Source organism: Emys orbicularis, chromosome 12, assembly GCF_028017835.1.
Source record: "Emys orbicularis isolate rEmyOrb1 chromosome 12, rEmyOrb1.hap1, whole genome shotgun sequence".
NCBI lineage: Eukaryota > Metazoa > Chordata > Testudines > Emydidae > Emys > Emys orbicularis.
In genome coordinates this window covers 220982-240834 of record NC_088694.1, presented here as the reverse complement: position 1 = coordinate 240834, position 19853 = coordinate 220982, and the positions used below count along the sequence as shown (strand labels likewise).

General features: G+C 46.9%; 1 protein-coding gene across 2 annotated transcripts in view; it reads right to left on the bottom strand.

Annotated features, from left to right (window-relative positions):
* Positions 1 to 19520, bottom strand: part of ELMO2 (engulfment and cell motility 2) — a 33949-nt gene extending 14429 nt beyond the window's left edge. Inside the window, exons 1-10 of one of the 2 annotated variants that reach the window (XM_065414293.1) lie at positions 19401 to 19520; positions 19228 to 19268; positions 18663 to 18735; positions 18205 to 18255; positions 17050 to 17231; positions 14781 to 14880; positions 10263 to 10414; positions 4780 to 4858; positions 4115 to 4150; positions 61 to 111 (exon numbers count right to left, since the gene is read on the bottom strand). In XM_065414293.1, the coding sequence (XP_065270365.1) occupies positions 61 to 111; positions 4115 to 4150; positions 4780 to 4858; positions 10263 to 10414; positions 14781 to 14880; positions 17050 to 17231; positions 18205 to 18255; positions 18663 to 18735; positions 19228 to 19268; positions 19401 to 19478 (843 nt within the window). In that variant the 5' untranslated portion in view covers positions 19479 to 19520. The remainder of the gene's footprint in view (positions 1 to 60; positions 112 to 4114; positions 4151 to 4779; positions 4859 to 10262; positions 10415 to 14780; positions 14881 to 17049; positions 17232 to 18204; positions 18256 to 18662; positions 18736 to 19227; positions 19269 to 19400) is intronic. The other variant, XM_065414294.1, reaches the window with a different exon arrangement.
* Positions 19521 to 19853: the final 333 nt, after the last annotated feature.

The window sequence follows — 19853 nt, the reverse complement described above, 5'->3', positions numbered from 1 at the left end:
TAAGCGAGGTTTCCAATTAGTAATGACTAAGAAGCTCCCTGTCATTTGTCACATACTCACATTCAGGATTATAGACCTCAGGTGCTTCTGGGCAAACGCATTAGCCATTTCCTGTTGGGGATTCAGAGATAAAAGAAACATGAGAGAAAAACAAAAACAGAACCCACCTCTTGCAGAAAGGAGAGAAAAGGCGAGCGACAGATCAGTGATAGCCCATACCATGTAGGACAGATAACTCATTACAGACAATCACCATGGGACAATTCCTCCACCTCACCCATGTCTCTTTAGAGCGCTGGTCACCCTGAGATCTAAGGGCCCAATTCATTATCGCTCTATGGCCCCTTTGCACTGGCATACCACCAGTGCAAGAGGATGTGTGGAGGTCTGGGGGCAGGAGAAAGCTTGGCCCTGGATGTCCCCTGCTGGCCATGCCTGTTGGAACTATGGCAGCATGGAGTGTTACTTGGGCTGCCCTAGCCTATGCTGCTGGCCAAGACTGTCCCAGCTGCCCGTGAACTGGGGACGTGTACTCTGACCAGTGCAGGAATGTATTTGTCTGCAGAAGTCTTACTGCAATCAGGTAAACAGCCCAGCCACCATGTTCCGAGCTGACACAAGATTTCCCCTGTTTCAACAGCTTATCACTTTCTCAGAACTCTTCCCCTGGAGCTCACATTTCCTTTGTCTCAGCCCCAAAGGTGATTTTTTAAGGGGCAGTTTGAGGACAAAACACTGAGCTGATTTTGAGTTACACAAATAGAAAGGAAATAAGTTTCATGCTTGAAGTTTTCAGTTGCTATTTTTGCTCAGTGGCTTCGTTTCCTAGTGACTCCCTCGGCCTGTGCCTCAGCCTGAGGAGCAAAGGCTCTCTAACTGCGCTCTTTCAAATTTAACCAAGAAATAAAGAAACGAGAAGTGTTCAAACATCACACATGCTAAGGAGGTGCCTCATCCCGACAGACAGACATGTGAGTCTGCTGCAAACCTATGTGTCTGGGACCAACATGGCCAGCTGACCAGACATCATGCACATATCACCTAACCTGCCATCTCTCCACAGGTCTAGATGACATGCTGGTTAAAACACCAGCAACCTGTTTACAGTAGCAGGTGGAGCGGTGCCAGAGCTAATATAATGGTGAGAGCTTTTCAGAAATTTGCTATTGGGGCAAGGTCTTTGGATGGGCCCATGATAATAGGAGGCGTACCTATCTGGCCACTTGCCATCTGGAATGGATTCAGCGGAACAGTCCATTTCAGAACCCCTGCACATTGTGAGCACTGGTGAACATAGGCTGGGCAAGCCCAGAATTGGATCTGAATATGAAATCATACTTAAATAATTACACCAGTGCAACCTACCCCTCCTGATCTCCCTTGCATTGTCCCAACTCCCGAAGCCAATCCTGCTAGTTCCAGGCCACACAGGAAGTATGGCAAAATGTAAATTTCAGCCTGCTCCTAGGTCTTTGTTTTCACTCTTTTGGTTCTATATTGCTGGAGACAGGAACCACTAGGAAGAGCAGAGTGACACTCTGGCTGATAGCCAAACCACCTAGAGCTGTGAGCTCAGCAGGGCTCACACGCTAACTATAGTCAAAATGAGTCAGTACTTGGATGGGAGACATCTTAACATCCAGCTGCTGCAGGAAGTGGTTCAAAAGAGGATACACTGTCCCTTGAATTAGCACTGTTTCTTATTATTTATAATTTCTATTTACGTTCTTCTTCACGCAGCGCACAGTCAACTTGTGGAACTCCTTACCTGAGGAGGTTGTGAAGGCTAGGACTATAACAATGTTTAAAAGGGGACTGGATAAATTCATGGTGGCTAAGTCCATAAATGGCTATTAGCCAGGATGGGTAAGAATGGTGTCCCTAGCCTCTGTTCGTCAGAGGATGGAGATGGATGGCAGGAGAGAGATCACTTGATCATTGCCTGTTAGGTTCACTCCCTCTGGGGCACCTGGCATTGGCCACTGTCGGTAGACAGATACTGGGCTAGATGGACCTTTGGTCTGACCCAGTACGGCCTTTCTTATGTTCTTATGTTCTATTATAATGTCCTTAGAGATTTGTGCCATACAAACACAAAATAAAGGGAGTCCCTGCCCCAAAGAGCTTACAGGCTGTATATCTGATGAGACAACAGATGGATAAAGCAGATAAATGGTTGGAAAGAAAGGAGACAGTGAAAATCCTGATTAGCATAGTAAGTAGAAGTGTGAGCACACACACACACACACACTGCCTAACCACTGTCAGGTGATTGATATTGTCCCTAATGCCCCAGCACGGTCCTGGGGACACTGTGCTGCAGGGAATGGTGAGGGTGACTCTGCAGGGGGGCTTTCCTCTCCAAGTCAGTATTGTCCTTAATGCCCCAGGATGGTACTAGGGGCTCTGTGGGGTTGGAGGTGCTCTTTTGGATTGTTATTACTGTAGTGCTGAGAGCCCTAGTTGTGGACCAGGACCCCAATGTGTTAGGCGCTGTACAAAGGATGCAAGGAAAATTTAAGTGGTCATTAAAGATCCCTTGGAAATGTTATGAGTTGGGTATTAGCCTTGGTATCTTGGCCAAACTCCTAGTCACATAATTACGTTCTTCCTCCCTGAATTATCTGTGAACTTTCCATTTGAGATGGTAAGCCCACCCATTGTCTGTCTTAAAATATTACATCATGTTTGCTAAGTACTGTTAAAAGCGTCAACAGAGCCACCTCAGAGGTGGCTGCATTTTTAGCAAGAATAAAGTGCTCTCTGCTGCTACAAAAGTCTGCAAAACGCTTTGAGAACCTACCAAATGGAAGTCTCTAAATCATACTCTAAACTGCATGGGCAGTGGGACACAAGCAACAATCCTGAGGCAGACAGCTGGAGGCTGAAGTGTATTCTTAGGGCACAATTGCTCAAGGGGTGGCCCCAGATCAGGCATGACATACACTACAACCTGAGAGCATCAGCATTGAGTACTGTGAATGTTCCCCTTCACCTCTGCTATCATAAGGTCTTGTCTACATAGCAAGTTTTCTAGGGCTTGGCTACAATTGTGAGTTACAGTGCAATAAAGCAGCCCCGGGCGCCCTAGCTCACTCCCCATCCTGGCAAGGCACGTAGAGCACTCTGACTCCGCGGCTACAGTGCTGCTACAGTGCTGCTGGTACTCCACCTCAGCGAGAGGAATAACATTTGCTGCGCCTTGGCTACAACGCACGGGTGTCAGTGTGAACGAGGTGTTGCATTACTGCGCTCTGATCGGCCTCCGGAAACGTCCCATAATCCCCTTAAGTCAAGTGGCCACTCTTGTCACTGTTTTGAACTCCTGTAGGAATGTGGAAATGCCCTTTCAGAGCTCTATTTCTGACAGCTAGCATGCAAGCCGTTACTGTGGAATGCTGTGTGAGAGGGAGAGAGGCGGGGGGGAGTGGGAGGTCTGCGGCTGTCCGAACTTACAAGACAGCATGCTGACATGCTCTCAGCCCCCTAAAAACCCACTCTCTCCCCCAACATACACACAACACACTCCCTGTCACACTCCTCCCTCCCCCCCCATTTGAAAAGCACGTTGCAGTCACTTGCATGCTGGGATAGCTGCCCATAATGTACCGCTCCCAATGCCGCTGCAAGTGCCTCAAATGTGGCCACGCCAGTGCACAAGCAGCTGTCAGTATGGACAGACTGCAGCGCTTTCCCTACTGCGCTCTCCGAAGGCGGGTTTAACTCACAGCACTCTACATCTGCAAGGGTAGCCATGCCCCTACCCTATTTTAAAACCAATCAGAGCTGTAGCACAGACTCAGTTTTAGGCAGTTTAAGGTGGCTTGGCCTGTTTTTACTGAACTGGTTCTGGTTTTAAAATTGGTTTAGCTGAACTGGTTTTAAAAGTTTCCCCAGCGCAAACAACCCCTTTATGGACCATCGTTATAAATATCCTCTATGCCAGCTAAAGTCAAGCAGACCCTCCCTATGGTTCCTCCAGCACCATCCTCCGGACCACCCCTCACCTCCAATCCCCATCTCTGGCACTAGGACAAATAGCTGGAGGCTAACTACCTAGGATGCCTACAGCTCAGCAGGCATCTGACCCTCCCCCAGGGCTGGAGTTACTTACAGTGACAGGCAGGTCTAGCGGGTTAAGGAGCTTGTCCTGCTGGCAGAAAGCAAAAGGCACAAAGAGAAGCAGACAGAGGAGTTAGCTCAGAGCCCAGAGCAAAGGGCACAAACAGGGCACTGGAGGAGGAAGGGTTAACAGAGCAAAGCTTCACGACACAGACGCTTGCACACCCCACACCTAGCTAAGATCTTGGGGCGCTTCAAGCAGAGCAGAGATCTTACTTCTCTTATGCATGTCATGTGGACACGCCCATGGGACTCAGAGATTGTGTATGTGCATGCTGGACAGTCCCATGGGGCTCCTAACTTCCCCACCCCGTGCTGCACTCCCATGTGGCATTTCCACAGGACTCAGTTTCTCCAAAGGGTGTCCATGCTCTACACACAATCGCTCTATGCTTCTCCCCCAGCAACACTCCATTTTCCTGTTGGACATCCCCCACACCAGCAGCCTTCTGCTCCAGTCAATCTCTCTATTGGAATCGCCGCATTCCCCCAAGGCTGAACCACTGCAAGAGAGTCCCACAGCAATAGAAAGAGCTTGGCTGAGTCTGGGCCCCATTCTGCCTAGACAGAGGGACTTCTCAGATGCTGCAGGTGCCAAACAAGCAGTCAGCCATTAATCAGGCCCGGGGCTTTGGCTATAGAAAGGAGGTCACAGACCTGTCTCTTGTCCTCAGGCGCCTTCAGGAAGAGGGCATTGATCAGGGCAATGGCATACGTCTGAATCTCCTGGTTTGAGCTGCAGGGACAGAGACACATGGAGAACTGGAGATGAAAGAAGCAGCTAGTGTTTGCAGAACAGGGAGGGGATTATTACAGGCTGTCACTTCACCCCATCTATTCCAGGATATCTGGAGGCAGGATCTGCACTGGTGCAGCTCCTCAGACAGGACCCAACTATTTTTACCATCATGTCATCTAGCTTTGCTCAGAACTCCACTGAACTGACAGGTAGAAACTGCTCTAGTTGGGGGAAAATACACTATGACAAATGCTTCCAAACATGGTCTACACTATTTCTTCTGGCTCACATGACAGGGACACTGTATCAAGAGTTTACAAACCATTCTCAAGCCCAACAACCTTTGGCCTCAGTCTCTGAAGAAACTCAAACTGCAGCAACTGCCAGAAGCAGCATCCACATTCTGAACAATGCAGCTCTTGGGACTCAGGGGCCAGAGCCTCAACCTCTGGGCTACGGGAGGTGGGGGTTGTAAAATTACAGGCCCTGACTCATGAGCCTAGACTTTTCATGAGGAGGACAAGGAGGCTCCATGGGAAAGGCTGACCAAGGGGAGAGGTTGTAATGGGTCGTTCGAGGAGAGGAGGAACTGGAGGGGGCATGGTAGCCAGCCCCATGTGTGGCACAGAGTTGAACACACAAAAATAAAGAGTGAAGACATGAAGCAAACAAGACAGGAGCAGCAGCTGGCTCCCTAGTGGGAAGTGAATAAAAATCATGATTAAAAAGTTTTAGATTTTTAAAAATTTAATTAAAAAATTTAAAATGAGATTTTATTTACATGTTATTAGCTCTTTACTTTCTCCTCATTTTATAGTCTTACATGATTAATAATGAGGTTTTGTACTTGTTTATATAATTAGTATCCTAACAGTTTGTGGCATTTCAGGTTTACTTAGAGGTTTTTTCTCTTAATAAGCTTCAGCCCTGAAATGAAGCATCTCTGATCTTTGCTAGTATATTTTGTTGAGAGAACATCAAAAACTCAAACATGAACTCAATAAGCAAATAGTCAGTGTTATATCTGCAACTAGAGCTCAGCAAAATATTTCGAGCAAACAGTTTATTTCCTGAAAAATGCAGTGATGATGCCCTCCTTATAAAACTTTTAACAGCCAGTGACTGGGCACTTACCTGGGATGTGGGCAACTGTGATAGAATACACCCCTGTGTTCACACCCTACACACTATTGTAATAATGTTTGTACATGGTATGCCTTTTGAGGTATTTAAAAACTCATAATTTGCTTATCAATATCATGGCAAAAATGCACATAGTAGTGCAATATGTGAAATTATAAACAAAAGCTGAGAGCTTGACTAAAAGTATGTTTCCCATAGAAGTCGGGAAATAGCCAACCAGTTCCTCAGAGACAAAGGGCAAACTGATGCCTCAGCCAGGTGTAAACAAGGCTGATGGACCATTACCTGCTAAGTGGCCATGCTTTGACAGGAAAGGAGGCAGGGGCAAAAAAAAAAAAAAATCTACATCTTAGCAAAGAAACAGCATGAGTTTCCTTCCACACAGACTGCCTGTTGTCTTGCTCCCAGCTGGAAATGCTTCTCAAAGGGGGGCAGAGCTATAAAAGAAGGGGAAGACACCCCAAGATATCCCCCACACCCATGCCCATCGATTCACTGTCTATGATGGGACAAAGGAAGCAGCCATTAGATTGCGGGAGGGGTCTTGACCTAAGAAGTTTGGTCAGAAAAACTGCTGAGAGCATGTGGTGAGAAAACTTAGCCTAACTTAACAAACAATGTTAAATTTAAAGCCATGTCTTCATAGCACTTTTGTCGGTCAGGGATGTGAAAAAAAAATAAAAAACCCCACAACCCTGACCGACATAAGTTACAACAGAAGTGCTGGTGTGCACAGCACTACATCGGCAGGAGAGCGTCTCCCACCACCATAGCACTTGTGGAAGGTGGTTTAATTGCGCCGACAGGAGAGCTCTCTCCCAGCCGCATAGAGAGGCTCCATGGGAGACCTTACAGTGGCAGCGGTACAGCTGTGCCATAAGGTCTGTAGTGTAGACATAGTCTTAAGCACCAGTAAGTGTTTTATCCTTATTTTTCTTGTAACCGTTTCTCGCTTTTATGCCTCATTACTTGTACTCACTTAAAATCTCTCTCTTTGCAGTTAATAAATTTGTCTTAAAGGATTAACAAACTTAATATTTCTGGACTGTCTGCGAGGGCGCTGGACAGTGCACAACATACAGAACATTGCCAGCAGATCGAGGGACATGATCATTCCCCTCTATTCGGCACTGGTGAGGCCTCATCTGGAGTACTGTGTCCAGTTTTGGGCCCCACTCTACAAGAAGGATGTGGAAAAATTGGAAAGAGTCCGGCAGAGAGCAACAAAAATGGTTAGGGGGCTGGAGCACATGACTTATGAGGAGAGGCTGAGGGAACTGGGATTATTTAGTCCGCAGAAAAGAAGAATGAGGGGGGATTTGATAGTTGCTTTCAACTACCTGAAAGGGTGTTCCAAAGAGGATGGATCTAGAGACTGTTGTCAGTGGGAGCAGATGACAGAACAAGGAGTAGTGGTTTCAAGTTGCAGTGGGGGAGGTTTAGGTTGGATATTGGGAAAAACTTTTTCACTAGGAGGGTGGTGAAGCACTGGAATGGGTTACCTAGGGAGGTGGTGGAATCTCCTTCCTTAGAGGTTTTTAAGGTCAGGCTTGACAAAGCCCTGGGTGGGATGATTTATTTGGGGATTGGTCCTGCTTTGAGCAGGGGGTTGGACTAGATGACCTCCTGAGGTCCCTTCCAACCCTGATATTCTATGATTCCATGATTTCTGGGGCAAAGTACTGGACCAGGAGTATGTCAGAGTCACCCTACAGTATAACCAAGGCTGGTGAAAGCCAGGTTGTGATGGGCATGCTGCAGTTACAGAGACACATCTGGGAGTGGCCTGCATGCTGGTGGCTGGTTGTGAGCAGTCTAGGTTGGAGACTATAACAGCAAGACATTGTAAGGCATCCCAGGTTACAGGGAAGGGAGTCACACAGCCCCTCACTGGTCTGACTTATACCCAGGCATGTCAGGGACCGAGGTTCAATTCCCCATTGTGCGTGATGTGGAGAAGAGATTTGAACTTGGATCTCCCACATGACAGGAGAATACCCTAGCCACTGGACTGGGGGATAGTCTGAGGTGTGTGGGAGGGTCTCCCTCTCTCCTATTTAAGCTATTCTACTGTGTATAAATAGTTATTGGAGTATGGACTTGAACTTGGTCTCCTGCATCCTAGATTAATGCCCAGACCACCCGGTTATGCAGTCATCTGCAGTTTCCCGACGGCCAGGGCACTCATGGTCAGGGCATATTTGAGTTTGTGATGTTCTCACAACAAAATATACCAACAAAGATCAGAGATGCTTCATTTCAGAGCTGAAGCTTCTTAAGAGAAAAAAACCTCTAGATAAACCTGAAATGCCACAAACTGTTAGGAAACTAATTATACAAACAAGTAAAAAACCTCATCATTAATAATGTAAGACTATAAAATTCATTCCCTGGTCCAAAAACTATTTTGTTATTGCTACACAATGGAATAGCTTCAACAGGAAAGGCTGAGAGAGACCCAGACTAGAATATCCCAGAGCCCAGTGGCTAGGGTGCTCTCCTGCAATGTTCAAATCTCAAGTAGAGGAGGGAACTGAACCTGGGACTCCCACATCCAAGCTACGTGCCCCAACCACTGCGTCAAGAGTTAGAAAGGAATGCACCATCACCTCCACATCCCCTTAAAAATGCCCCCCAAAAAATGTTTTCGGTCAAAAGACCTTTTTAGTTCAACCTGAAATTGATTTTTCAATTTGCCAAATTTTTTTTCACAATTTTTGGTTTGACTGGACCCAAAACTAGTATTTTTACATTTTTCAGAACTGCAAAATAAGTTATTCACCCAGCTCTATTGGCAACTGGCACCACCTTCCAATTTGTCAAATATCCACAAATCAAAGCTCAAGTGCTTCGACTAGGCAATGCTTCTCCCTCAGGGTTTGCAGTGGCTGGACATCTTCTGGATGAGGTGATTCAAGAGGAGATGAAATGTCTCTAGATGTAATGTGCACAATGCATCTATTGTGTATGCTATAGTCACTACTGAGGGAGACGCTGCTTACTTGTGTGACAAGCACAATAGCTCCAGTCATCCACATGTCTCTGAATATTTGACTGATCACTAATAATCCAGTCAGAGGTGAAAGAAAATATGATGCCATGTGATTAGCTTTGTGACAATTAATGTAGTCAGTATGGTTAAGTTAAGCAGAGCTTTGCAAGAAAAATCACAGTAACACGCATTCTAGAATTATTCTCAAAAGTTTTGGAAAGAAAGATGCCAAAACATATTAGCAGCTGTGGTCCCAATATTGCACGCAATGCACATGGGAAGACCCCAGCACATGCATGGACCCTCACTGACTCCCATGGTGCTCAGCTCACGTGGATCCAGCTGCAGGAGTGGGCTTGATGGGATTAAACAATTTTGCAAGAACCACCTTGCAGCTGCCAATCACAAACAAGGAAGGTAGCCGTGCATTTGTCAGACCTTAAGTTGATTGTCCTCAAGCAATTCTGAAAGCACAGAGGGCATCCTCAGGGAATGCAAATACATCGCTACCTCAATATAACGCGACCCGATATAACACGAATTCGGATATAACGCGGTAAAGCAGTGCTCGGGGGGGGGGGGGGAGGGGCTGCGCACTCCGGTGGATCAAAGCAAGTTCGATATAACGCAGTTTCACCTATAACGCGGTAAGATTTTTTGGCTCCCGAGGACAGCGTTATATCGAGGAAGAGGTGTATTAGGACTCCTTGGTAACTGGCCTGTGATTTTTGATCATGGATTGTAATTAAAGTTGAATGTGTTGCATTATGAAATATTCATGTTAATATCAATGTTTGTGAGTTTGTATACACGTTTACAAATTTTAACTTTGTTAATGTACTGAAATACTAAACAACTTTTCATTGGTAACTCTGAAGTAATTTTGCTTTACAGTGCAAAAGATTTTGTGCCATTTGGATTTATAAAAGAAAAGTTTTGACTAACAATACAATTTTAGGCCCCAATCCTGCCAACTCTTCTGCACATGCATATTAATAACATGATTAATCCCACTGAAATCAGTGAGACTATTCACATGAGGGAAATTACTCAAGTCCTCAAGTATTTCCAGGATTAGTGCCATAATTTTCCAATTTCTTGTTCTTTGCCTTTAGCAGATTTGTAAAGTTCAGATAAGACACCCTACCAGTCATGCCATTTAAAACAGCACTGTTATGAATTTTAATATAAAATGATAATCTAAAAACGTTTTACAAATCTCAGTTTAGTTTTAGATCTCTCCACTCTGGGTTGTTGGATACTCACACCTGGAGGTGAGAGATGAGCTGCCCCACAGTTATCTCCTCCGCTATCTTCTGGTACAGAGTCTGGCTGTTCAGCACCATGCTCTCTAGGATGGCTAGGGATCGCTGAAGAATAGAGACGTCCACCATGGGCTGACTCACGTATCCTGCAATCTAAATCCAGAGAAACCAGCACCTCAGCAGATGCCCACCACAGAGGCTATGTGACAAACCAGATACCAAAGTGCTTTGACGCAGGCCGGCAGAGGAGGCAGGCCTCAGAACACCAGAAGGAAGTGGAGCAACTGCATCATACTCTTAAAATCAGCACCACCTCACCTTGCATCCAGCTGCCTGCAAGAGTCACACTGCTCCTGGAAGCTGCATCAGAGCAGGAGAAACCCACTCAGTGTGGAGCATGTGACGTGCACCACAATCCCAGAAGGTCCAGCTGCTGCAACTGTGAGAAGGACACTACCCCAACTCTGAGAGGCTGTGGCCTGGGCATCTCCTGCTTTTATGGAGTAAGATGGTCTATAACCTTCCTTAGCATAAAACTGTCTCACTCATGCCTCACGTTGCACCTGCCATACAGAGAAGAGATTCTGACATCCCTACAATCCTTATTTGCAGCATGCTGCAGGATTTTATATCAAGAACCAATAACTACATTGTAGAAGCTGGAGATCTAGGCATCTAGAGACGCATAGGAGCAGTTTGGGAAGCTGGTTGTTTCTGCTAGGATAGGGAACAGTGACACAATTAACGTTGACTTTTAAAATGGGCCGGACTACACCTATGGTTCACATTCTGGTAAGTCAAGTGGAAAAGTATAATTAGGCAGCCTTCAGATTCTATTTTGGCCCAACTACCAAATGCCCCAAAAACTAACTGCAAATTTTTTTTAAGTACCTCAGAAGCAGGAAGCCTGCAAAACAATCAGTGGGGCCACTGGATGATCCAGGTGCTAAAGGAGCACTCAAGAAAGACAAGGCCATTGTGGAGAAGCTAAATGAATTCTTTGAATCGATCTTCACTGCAGAGAATTTGAGGGAGATTCCCCACACCTGAGACATGCTTTTTAGGTGACAAATCTGAGGAACTGTCCCAGATTGAGGTGTCAATACAGGAGATTTTGGAACAAATTGATAAATTAAACAATAATAAATCACCAGGATAAGATGGTATTCACCAAGAGCACCGATGGAACTTAAATATGAAATTATTTACTCCTGGGGGAATTCTGCACCACTGTGCAATGCAGAATTTAACAGAAATTGTTTTTTTGTGCATAATTTCCTTTCCCCCACAGAAATGGGCTGCAGTGCTGCTGGCCACCACTAGGGGCTGCTGGAGCCGGCAAAGCCCAGCTCACACAGGGGAGAAGAGAGATAGCTAGAGGGTTCCTGCCTGACAGCTGCAGTTCTCCACATGAGGGAAGGAGACAGCAGGAAACTCCACACAAGCCTGGGACCCAGCAGCAGGCTGTTTCTCCCTCTGGATCCCCGGCTGGTAGGGGGGCTGTGTTGGGGGGGGGGCATGGCTGGGCTCGGGGGGGGGGGGGAGGGGGGAGTAGGGTCTGGGCTGGAGGGCCCCCACAGCTGGGTTCTAAGGGGGGAAGGGGTTCGGGTTTATTGGCTGGGGGAGGCATGGCTGGACTCAGGGGGATTAGTTGTGGGTGTCTGGCCACCCCAGCTGGGCTCGGGGGGGGGGGAAAGAAGGCAGAGAAATAGGAACTAGGTTTCTTTAACTCTCTACTCCTGTGGGAATTTTTGTGTCTCTGTATTGTTACAGACATACTTGCTGACAGGTATTTTGAAATAAATTACCAAAATAATTGAAACTGGCATGATTATCTAGTGTTATTTTGACAAATAAAATTTGCAGAATTTTAAAATATTGTTTGCAGAATTTTTATTTTTTTGACACAGCATTTTTAATGTTTTTGGCGCAGTATTTTCCCAGGACTAGAAATTGCAGAACTACTAACTGTGGTATGTAATCTTTCCTTTAAATCAGCTTTTGTACTAGATGATTGGAGGATAGCTAATGTGATCCCAATTTTTTTTAAAAGCTCCATATTCAATCCTGGCAATTAGAGGCCGGTAACTTCAGTACTAGGCAAACTGGTTGAAACTATAGTAAAGAACAGAATTATCAGACATACAGATGAACATGATTTGTTGGGGAGAAGTCAATATGGCTTTTGTAAGGGGAAATCATGCCTCACCAATCTATTAGAATTCTTTGAGGGAGTCAAACAAACATTGACAAGGATGATCCAGTAGATATAGTGTACTTAGACTTTCAGAAGCCTTTGACAAGGTCCCTCACCAAAGGCTCTTAAGCAAAGTAAGCAGTCATGGGATAAGAGGGAAGGTCCTCTCATAGATCAGTAACTGGTTAAAAGACAGGACACAAAGGGTAGGAATAAATTGTCAGTTTTCAGAATGGACAGAGTTACATAGCAGGGTCCCCCACGAATCTGTACTGGGACTTGTGCTGTTCAACATGTTCCTAAATGAGCTGGAAAAATGGAGTAAAAAGTGAAGTGGCAAACTTTGCAGATGACAAAATTACTCAATACAGGTAAGTCTAAAGTAGACTGTGAAGAGTTATAAAGGGATCTCACAAAACTGGGTGACCAGGCAACAAAATGGAAGATGAAATTAAATGTTTATAAATGCAAAGTAATGTACATTGGAAATCCCAACTATACATATAAAACAATGGGGTCAAATTAGCTGTTACCACTCAAGCATGAGATCTTCAAGGCATTGTGGATAGTTCTCTGAAAATATCTGCTCAATGTGCAGAGGCAGTCAAAAAAGCTAACAGGATGGAGGATAGATAAGAAGACAGAAAATATAATAATGCCACTATATAAATCCACGGTAGGCCCACACCTTGAATACTGAGTGCCGTTCTGGTTGCCCCATCTCAAAAAAGATATATTAGAATTGGAAAAGGTACAGAGAAGGGCAGCAAAAATGATTAGGGGTATGGAACAGCTTCAATATGAGCAGAGATTAAAAAGACTGCAACTGTTCAGCTTGGAAAAGAGATGACTGAGGGAGGATATGATAGAGGTCTATAAAATCATGAATGGTGTGGAGAAAGTGATTAGGGAAGTGTTATTTACTCCTTCACATAGCACAAAAAACAGGGGTCAAAGAAATTAATAGATAGGTTTAAAACCAACAAAAGGGGTACCTCTTCACACAATGGACAGTCAACCTGTGGAACTCGTTGTCAGGGGAAGTTGTGAAGACCAAAATATAACTCGATTCAAAAAGGAATTAGATACATTCAAGGAGGATAGGTCCACTAATGGCTATTAGCCAAGATTTTCAGGGATGCAACCCCATGCTCTGGATGTCCCTAAGCCTTGGACTGCCAGACGCTGGTACTGGACACAGGGGATGGATCACTCGATAAATTGCCCTGTTCTGTTCATTCCTGTTAAAGCATCTGGCATTGGCCACTGTTGGAAGACAGGATACTGGGCTAGATAGACCATTGGTCTGACCCAGTATAGCCGTTTTTCTGTTCTTGTGTCTTATGGAGTTATTGTTTCAAACTGTCCCCAGACTTAGAAAGACAGCACTGCAGTACCTACACTAGAGTCATGTTTTCTCTGCAATAACAAGGGCTAGAAACTCAGTTTTATTTTTAACTGAAAGCTGAGATTCTGGAGCACAAATCTGTGGATGATTCCATGACCACAGAATACACAGGCTATAATCTGATCCCTGGCTCCTGTGCCTGCCCACCACTCTGATCCCAGCCCTGCCTCCAAAAGTGATCTAGTGTAGCAGGGCTTAGAGCTCAGACAGAAGCAGAATCCAAGCATCTATAATACTGGTGGTTGCTGCTGTGTCCTGTCTGCCCAGGTGAGCAGGAGCTAGGAGCTGCAATCACCAAACATGAATCTACAGGAACCACCATGAACAGAGACCCATTTCCTGAACGGAGTAGAACCCAACCAGAATTCAGGTCAGCAGGGTGTTTGTAACACTCCCTGCTAGCAACAATGACACTGCGGGGGGTGGGCTGTGCTAGAGCTGCAGGTGGGGTCTGAATAGTCAGCAGGAAAGCTTTCCACCTCCTCTGCTAACTCCAGACACAAACTGCCACAGAGACAAGCCTCCAGCAGAAAACCCACTGGGGAAATGTTTGGAGTTAAGCTGTTCCTTTCCCACTCCTTCCACGCCATACCTGCACCATGTGTGTGCATCACGTGCCCTACTTCACCACTCTATGCCAGGCCTTCCTCCACATCATGTCTCCTTCCCTGCCCCATGCCACACTACACCCAATTCCCCCACAGTATCATGTTCTGTTCTCCCCACAGGCCACGCCATATCTCCGCCCCGCTCATGGCACACCTGCCCCATTCTCCCCCTCCTTCTATGTCATGTGTGTGCCACACCACATTCCCTTTTTCACTCCTCCCACTACCATATGCAACTCTCCTCCCCCCATGCCACACCTCTACTGCTTCACACAACACCCCCTCCCCCTTCTCCTCGAGCCACACCTGTTTGATGAAGGTTATTGAGACCATGTCCCAGGAGACGATGCCATGGTCCATGAGCTCCAGGAAGGCAGTCAGGGTGAACGCCAGCATCTCGCTGTAACTGAGAGGACGAAGGGGAGTGTGATTACAGGAGACACAGAAACCAGCCTGGGCAGAAGACACAAGCCACTCAGCAAACGCTGTGGCTTCACAAGATTCACCCCGCCCCCAGTCTTCCAGCCAAAGCATCTGCTCAACACAGCCCCTCAACTGGCCAGAGGGTTCATTACTAAGGCCTGGTCCACACTAACCCCCCACTTCGAACTAAGGTACGCAAATTCAGCTACGTTAATAACGTAGCTGAATTCGAAGTACCTTAGTTCGAACTTACCGCGGGTCCAGACACTGCAGGCAGGCTCCCCCGTCGATGCCGCGTACTCCTCTCGCTGAGCTGGAGTACCGGCGTCGACGGCAAGCACTTCCGGAATCGATCCCAGAAGATCGATCGCTTACATCCGGACCAGGAAGTAAGTATAGACGTACCCTAAGAGGCAAGATATTCCACTGCCCTGCCTCTGCAATGCTCCGAGCCCCAGCTCTCACAGCTAGGTCTCCTGTATGTCAAGGTACAGAGTTATCCCTAGGACATGGGACTGGCTTCTGCAGTGCTCCCAGACCTGGCTCAAGTGATCGGGTCTCTCATGTGAAGTGCTATGCATGATAAGCATTATTAGTATTAAGTGACATACACCATCCATGTCCCTGTAAATAACCCTCTGCATTGACTGGGTCCCACATTTCTACTTAAAGAGGCACCCTGGCAAAGCTGCTCCAGCAAGACCCAACAGGACAAATACCCGTGTAAGGCTTCCCATCTCTCCAATACAACCTGACAAGCTGTTCTACCTTGGACAGGATCCCTAGACCCCAAGATCAGCTGCGCAGAGGCCTGTATCCTAAGTCATTTAAAGCAGGTGGAAGGCAACAAAAGTTTAGATCGATCGGTTATAAAAACTGTATATAAAAAAGCAGAAGTTGGAGATCAAACACATTCAGTTTGTATCAGTTTAACACAAAGAGCTGGGATTCAGAGTCTCCAAGACTCTTGGGGAGGTCACAGGCTGACAACGAGCTATGGGATTCTGGAAATGGTCATATGTGGAATCACTGGATGTGTATTTTGATAACTGTGGATGGGACGGGGTTGCTACCCCCCTGTGTGCACTGCTTTGCTGGGGGTTACTTGGCAACTAGCTACACTTGTGACCTGGACAGCTGGCAGAAAGGGAGTGAGCGGCACCATTAAGTGCTGCTGCGGCCACACACCCCTCTGCTCCACCTGTTGAGGCCCAGAAATCAACCATCACACCCCTGGGCTTTCATTGTCCTGATGGTGAAAGATGTCCTGACCAGATCAGAGCCAGGGTTTGGGAATGGGAACCAAAAAATATCACCCTCTCTATTGGGTTGAGCTGAATCCTGATCAACAGCTAGACTTGGACCTGAGGTTCCTGCTATCACCTCCTCCTAGTGTGTCATTTTACCTCTCCCACCATATTTCCCCTCTTTCCCATATATCTCTTCCTGCCTTCTGCCTAATAAGAGTCTGGCATAGTCAGCCACAACAATTCCACCTTTTGCAATTCAGCTGTACCCTGAGAAGCAGCTATAAACTATGCCAATACACTCTGGAAAAAGTCTGCCAGGTTTTTGAGTGGCTAATGGGGGCATGTGCCCGCTGTACCTGTAATTTCTGAGCAGCCAGACTGCAAGAAAAACACACAAACTTCAAGACAGAAAACTCTGTCCTATTTTTTGCTATTCCTGTCTTTTCCATTTTGCGCCAGATTGTCTCATTTGGTCTTAAAAGGAATGGGATCCAATTTCAACAACTCAAGACCATATACTGCTGACTTTTCCCCAGCAAGAACATTTAACACTATCTTTTAAAACCATCTAAAGATGCATGAGCAAGACTTCTAAAAGACTCGATAACTAAAGTGGAAGGGAATGAGGGTGACTGTTAAAATTAAGTTTTCCCCTGATATTTTAAGTTTCAACAGTTGTAATGATTTCTCCTCTTTTCTGTGTGTTTAATAAATGTTTTTCACGGTGATTGTTATATTGGCAGTTGCCAGAGATAAAACCCTGAGTTTAACATTGTAACAGTCAACAAATGTTTTAGAAAAATTCTAATCCCTGCTGGAACCAAGACAGTTGTTGCTGCACCCCCAGCCTCCTCACCCCCACCAGTCCCTGCTCCAAAAGTCCGGAGTACAGGAATACTTACTGGGACAGAAGCTTGGTGCCACTTTCCACCAGCCGCGTCAGCACTGTGATGCCCTCCATGTTGATGAACTCTGTGGCAAAGGTCACATCTGCAGACAGTTTAGCCAGTTCCTTCATGGCATCCAGTCGGGCCTCCATACTGTGTGACTGGGTCCTCTCCATCAGCTGTCGTGCTGCCCTGGACTGGGAGACAGGCGAGATCTTGCCAGTTACTCATGGATCTGCTGACACTTCCTGAGCCTCTGCCAGGGATGCAGCAATGGGCAGAAGGAACACAGCAAGGCCAAAGGGTTACTGGAACTGGCAGAACAGAAACCAGTTGTCTAGGCAGATTGAGTTGGGATCAGGAATGCTGCTCTCAGCTGTAACTACAGCCAACTGGCAGGTGGGTCAAATGTTCGTTTCTAATGCTGGATAAATCACCCAATCCCACTCCAGCAGGTACAGGCATTGAAAGTGGGAACCATAAGAAATATGAGGCCCCAAAAGACCTTTTAGTTCCAAAGAAAAATCTCTCTAAAGCTTTTTAATGCATCCACCACTTTTTCCTTTTTCCATCTGTCCTCACACTGAAAGGAGATAGAACTCTTCTCCACTTCTCATACAAAACTGGTATGCTACTTTGCTGTGTGGTTAAAAAACAGCTGCCATCTCCCATCCCATAGGTGGCTGCATTTCAAAGGAGGACAAGCGATCCCTGTGTAAGCTGCTTTTTAAAATGTATTTATTTTTACTGTTATGTGACTGTGGTAGTCTCCAGCATCCATTCAGGATTGGGCCCTATTGTGCTGGGCGCTGTGCACTCAGGAACATACAGGCCTTGCTCCAAGGAACTTAAACTCTAATTTAAAACAAGATGCAACAAGAGAAGTGGGGATGCAGGAGGAGCTAATGGGGTGAAATTGTGAGGTTACATCACCTCACCAGGGATGCAACCCAATGGGTCAAGTCACTCAAACTATTTATTTTTCTCTTGTAAGTAAATCAGTAAAGCTGGCTCTTCCTGCTTGGGGCTAAACTGCTGCTCATAGTGAGCATCATCTTTCAGTTTAGTCCACCAAGCAGCAGGAGTAGGCCCAGCACTGGGAGGAGAAGCAGGGCGCTGAGTGGCTGGAACGAGCCTATGGCAGGGAGACAGCTGAAGGAAGGCATATACCGGGGAGACAGCCAGCTGCAGGATGGTCCCATTTTTAATGTCACAACGAGTCTGCAAAGAGAAAAGAGAAATATCTGAGCAGCATGAGGTGGTGATGGGGAAATGCAGTTGGCCATGGCCCTGTGCATCTATGTGTGCGCATAGACACACACACAAACACACACGGAGGGAAAGGAGTTATGTTGGACCATATGGTCCCTGTGTCCAAAAGCAAGTTGTGGGGAGGAAGGGGAAGTTGGGCCATGGGACAACTGTGCCCAATCAGGCATAGGGGAAAGGGGAAGAAGGGTTGGGACTGCACTGGTTAATATAAGTTTCCATGTTTAGTGGCCATAGAGGAGAATGGTGGGGCAAAACCCCACCCAGTAATGGGGACAGCTTCAGCTCAATGCTGGCCAATGTAGAGACTCCTTCAAACCCCTTCCCTGGGGACTATCACACCATCCCCCTGTACTGACCTGTTCTGTGATGTACAGCTGGGGCCCATCTGCATATCGTAGGGTATAGTATTCAGGGTTTGGCAGCGACCACCTGGCAGGGGGGAGGATGACACATAAGGCCCTGTCTCTTCCTTCTACCAGGCCACCACCTATGTCCAGGGCTAGGACTCAGACTAGGGGTGGCTTGTTCCAAGTGGAAAGAAATGGAGATTTGGAGAGAAGCCCCAATGAGAAGATTGTGGTTCCTGAAGAGGAGGGAGAAGGTGGGATCTCAGCCTGAATAAGACCAGGAGCTGAGGGAAACTCTGTGAAGGCCTGGACTGCAGAAACCTTAGAGGAGGCCAGGCCAAGCCAAGCCTCAGGAGCCCTGAGTACCAGGGCACAAACATACACAGCAGGGGATCCCGTCACCCAGGAGTTCACGCTCCCACCTAGAGCCCTGGCCTGCCCCATGTCCAGGTGGGAAGCCTGGAGGGAGGCAGTCCACACTGTGCCAACAGCACATCTGGTAGGGTATGCGAAAGGCCAGGCCCACCAGGGTGACTGGTCTGCTGCAGCAGGGCCTCCAGAAAGCCAGACTCACCCATCACAGACCTCCTTGATAACAGACGCCAGGGGCCTTTTCTAGAACAGAAAGAGAGAGTGCTCAGCAGTGACCCTTTCTCCCAGCCACAAGGGGAAGCTTTATGATTCCGTTTCCCCACGTTCAGCACCATGCTCCAAGTCCCTCTCCTGCACTCAGCACCCAACTCTCACCTGGTCTATTTCAAGCAGCTGGGCATTGGCTCCAGGCCATTCAACAGCCACTTTAACAATGTCCGCGGGCGGTGGCATGGCTCCAGACTACTCCAGTTCCTTCTGAGATGGGGGAGTCAGCATCCACCCCCAAACCTGCTGAAAGGGGAGATGGTGAGCAGCTCTTTTCGATCCATTTGGGTTCCTATATTGCTCCCATCCCCACAGCACCTGAGCACCTGCAGGAGGACCATCTCGTGCGAAGCAGGGTTGGGCCTTTGGATAGGAAACATCCAGGCAGTCTGTGGAGCGCACCCACCAATGTTGCCCTACATGGCAGTTGTTCTACCCCATCTCCTACGAAACCTCAGACTGCCCCTCTGGCTGACAGTCAGAGTGAAAGGTCCCACATGGTCCATCCTACCAGGGGCTTTCATGAAATGAACACACAGCAGTTACATAAGTTACACCAAC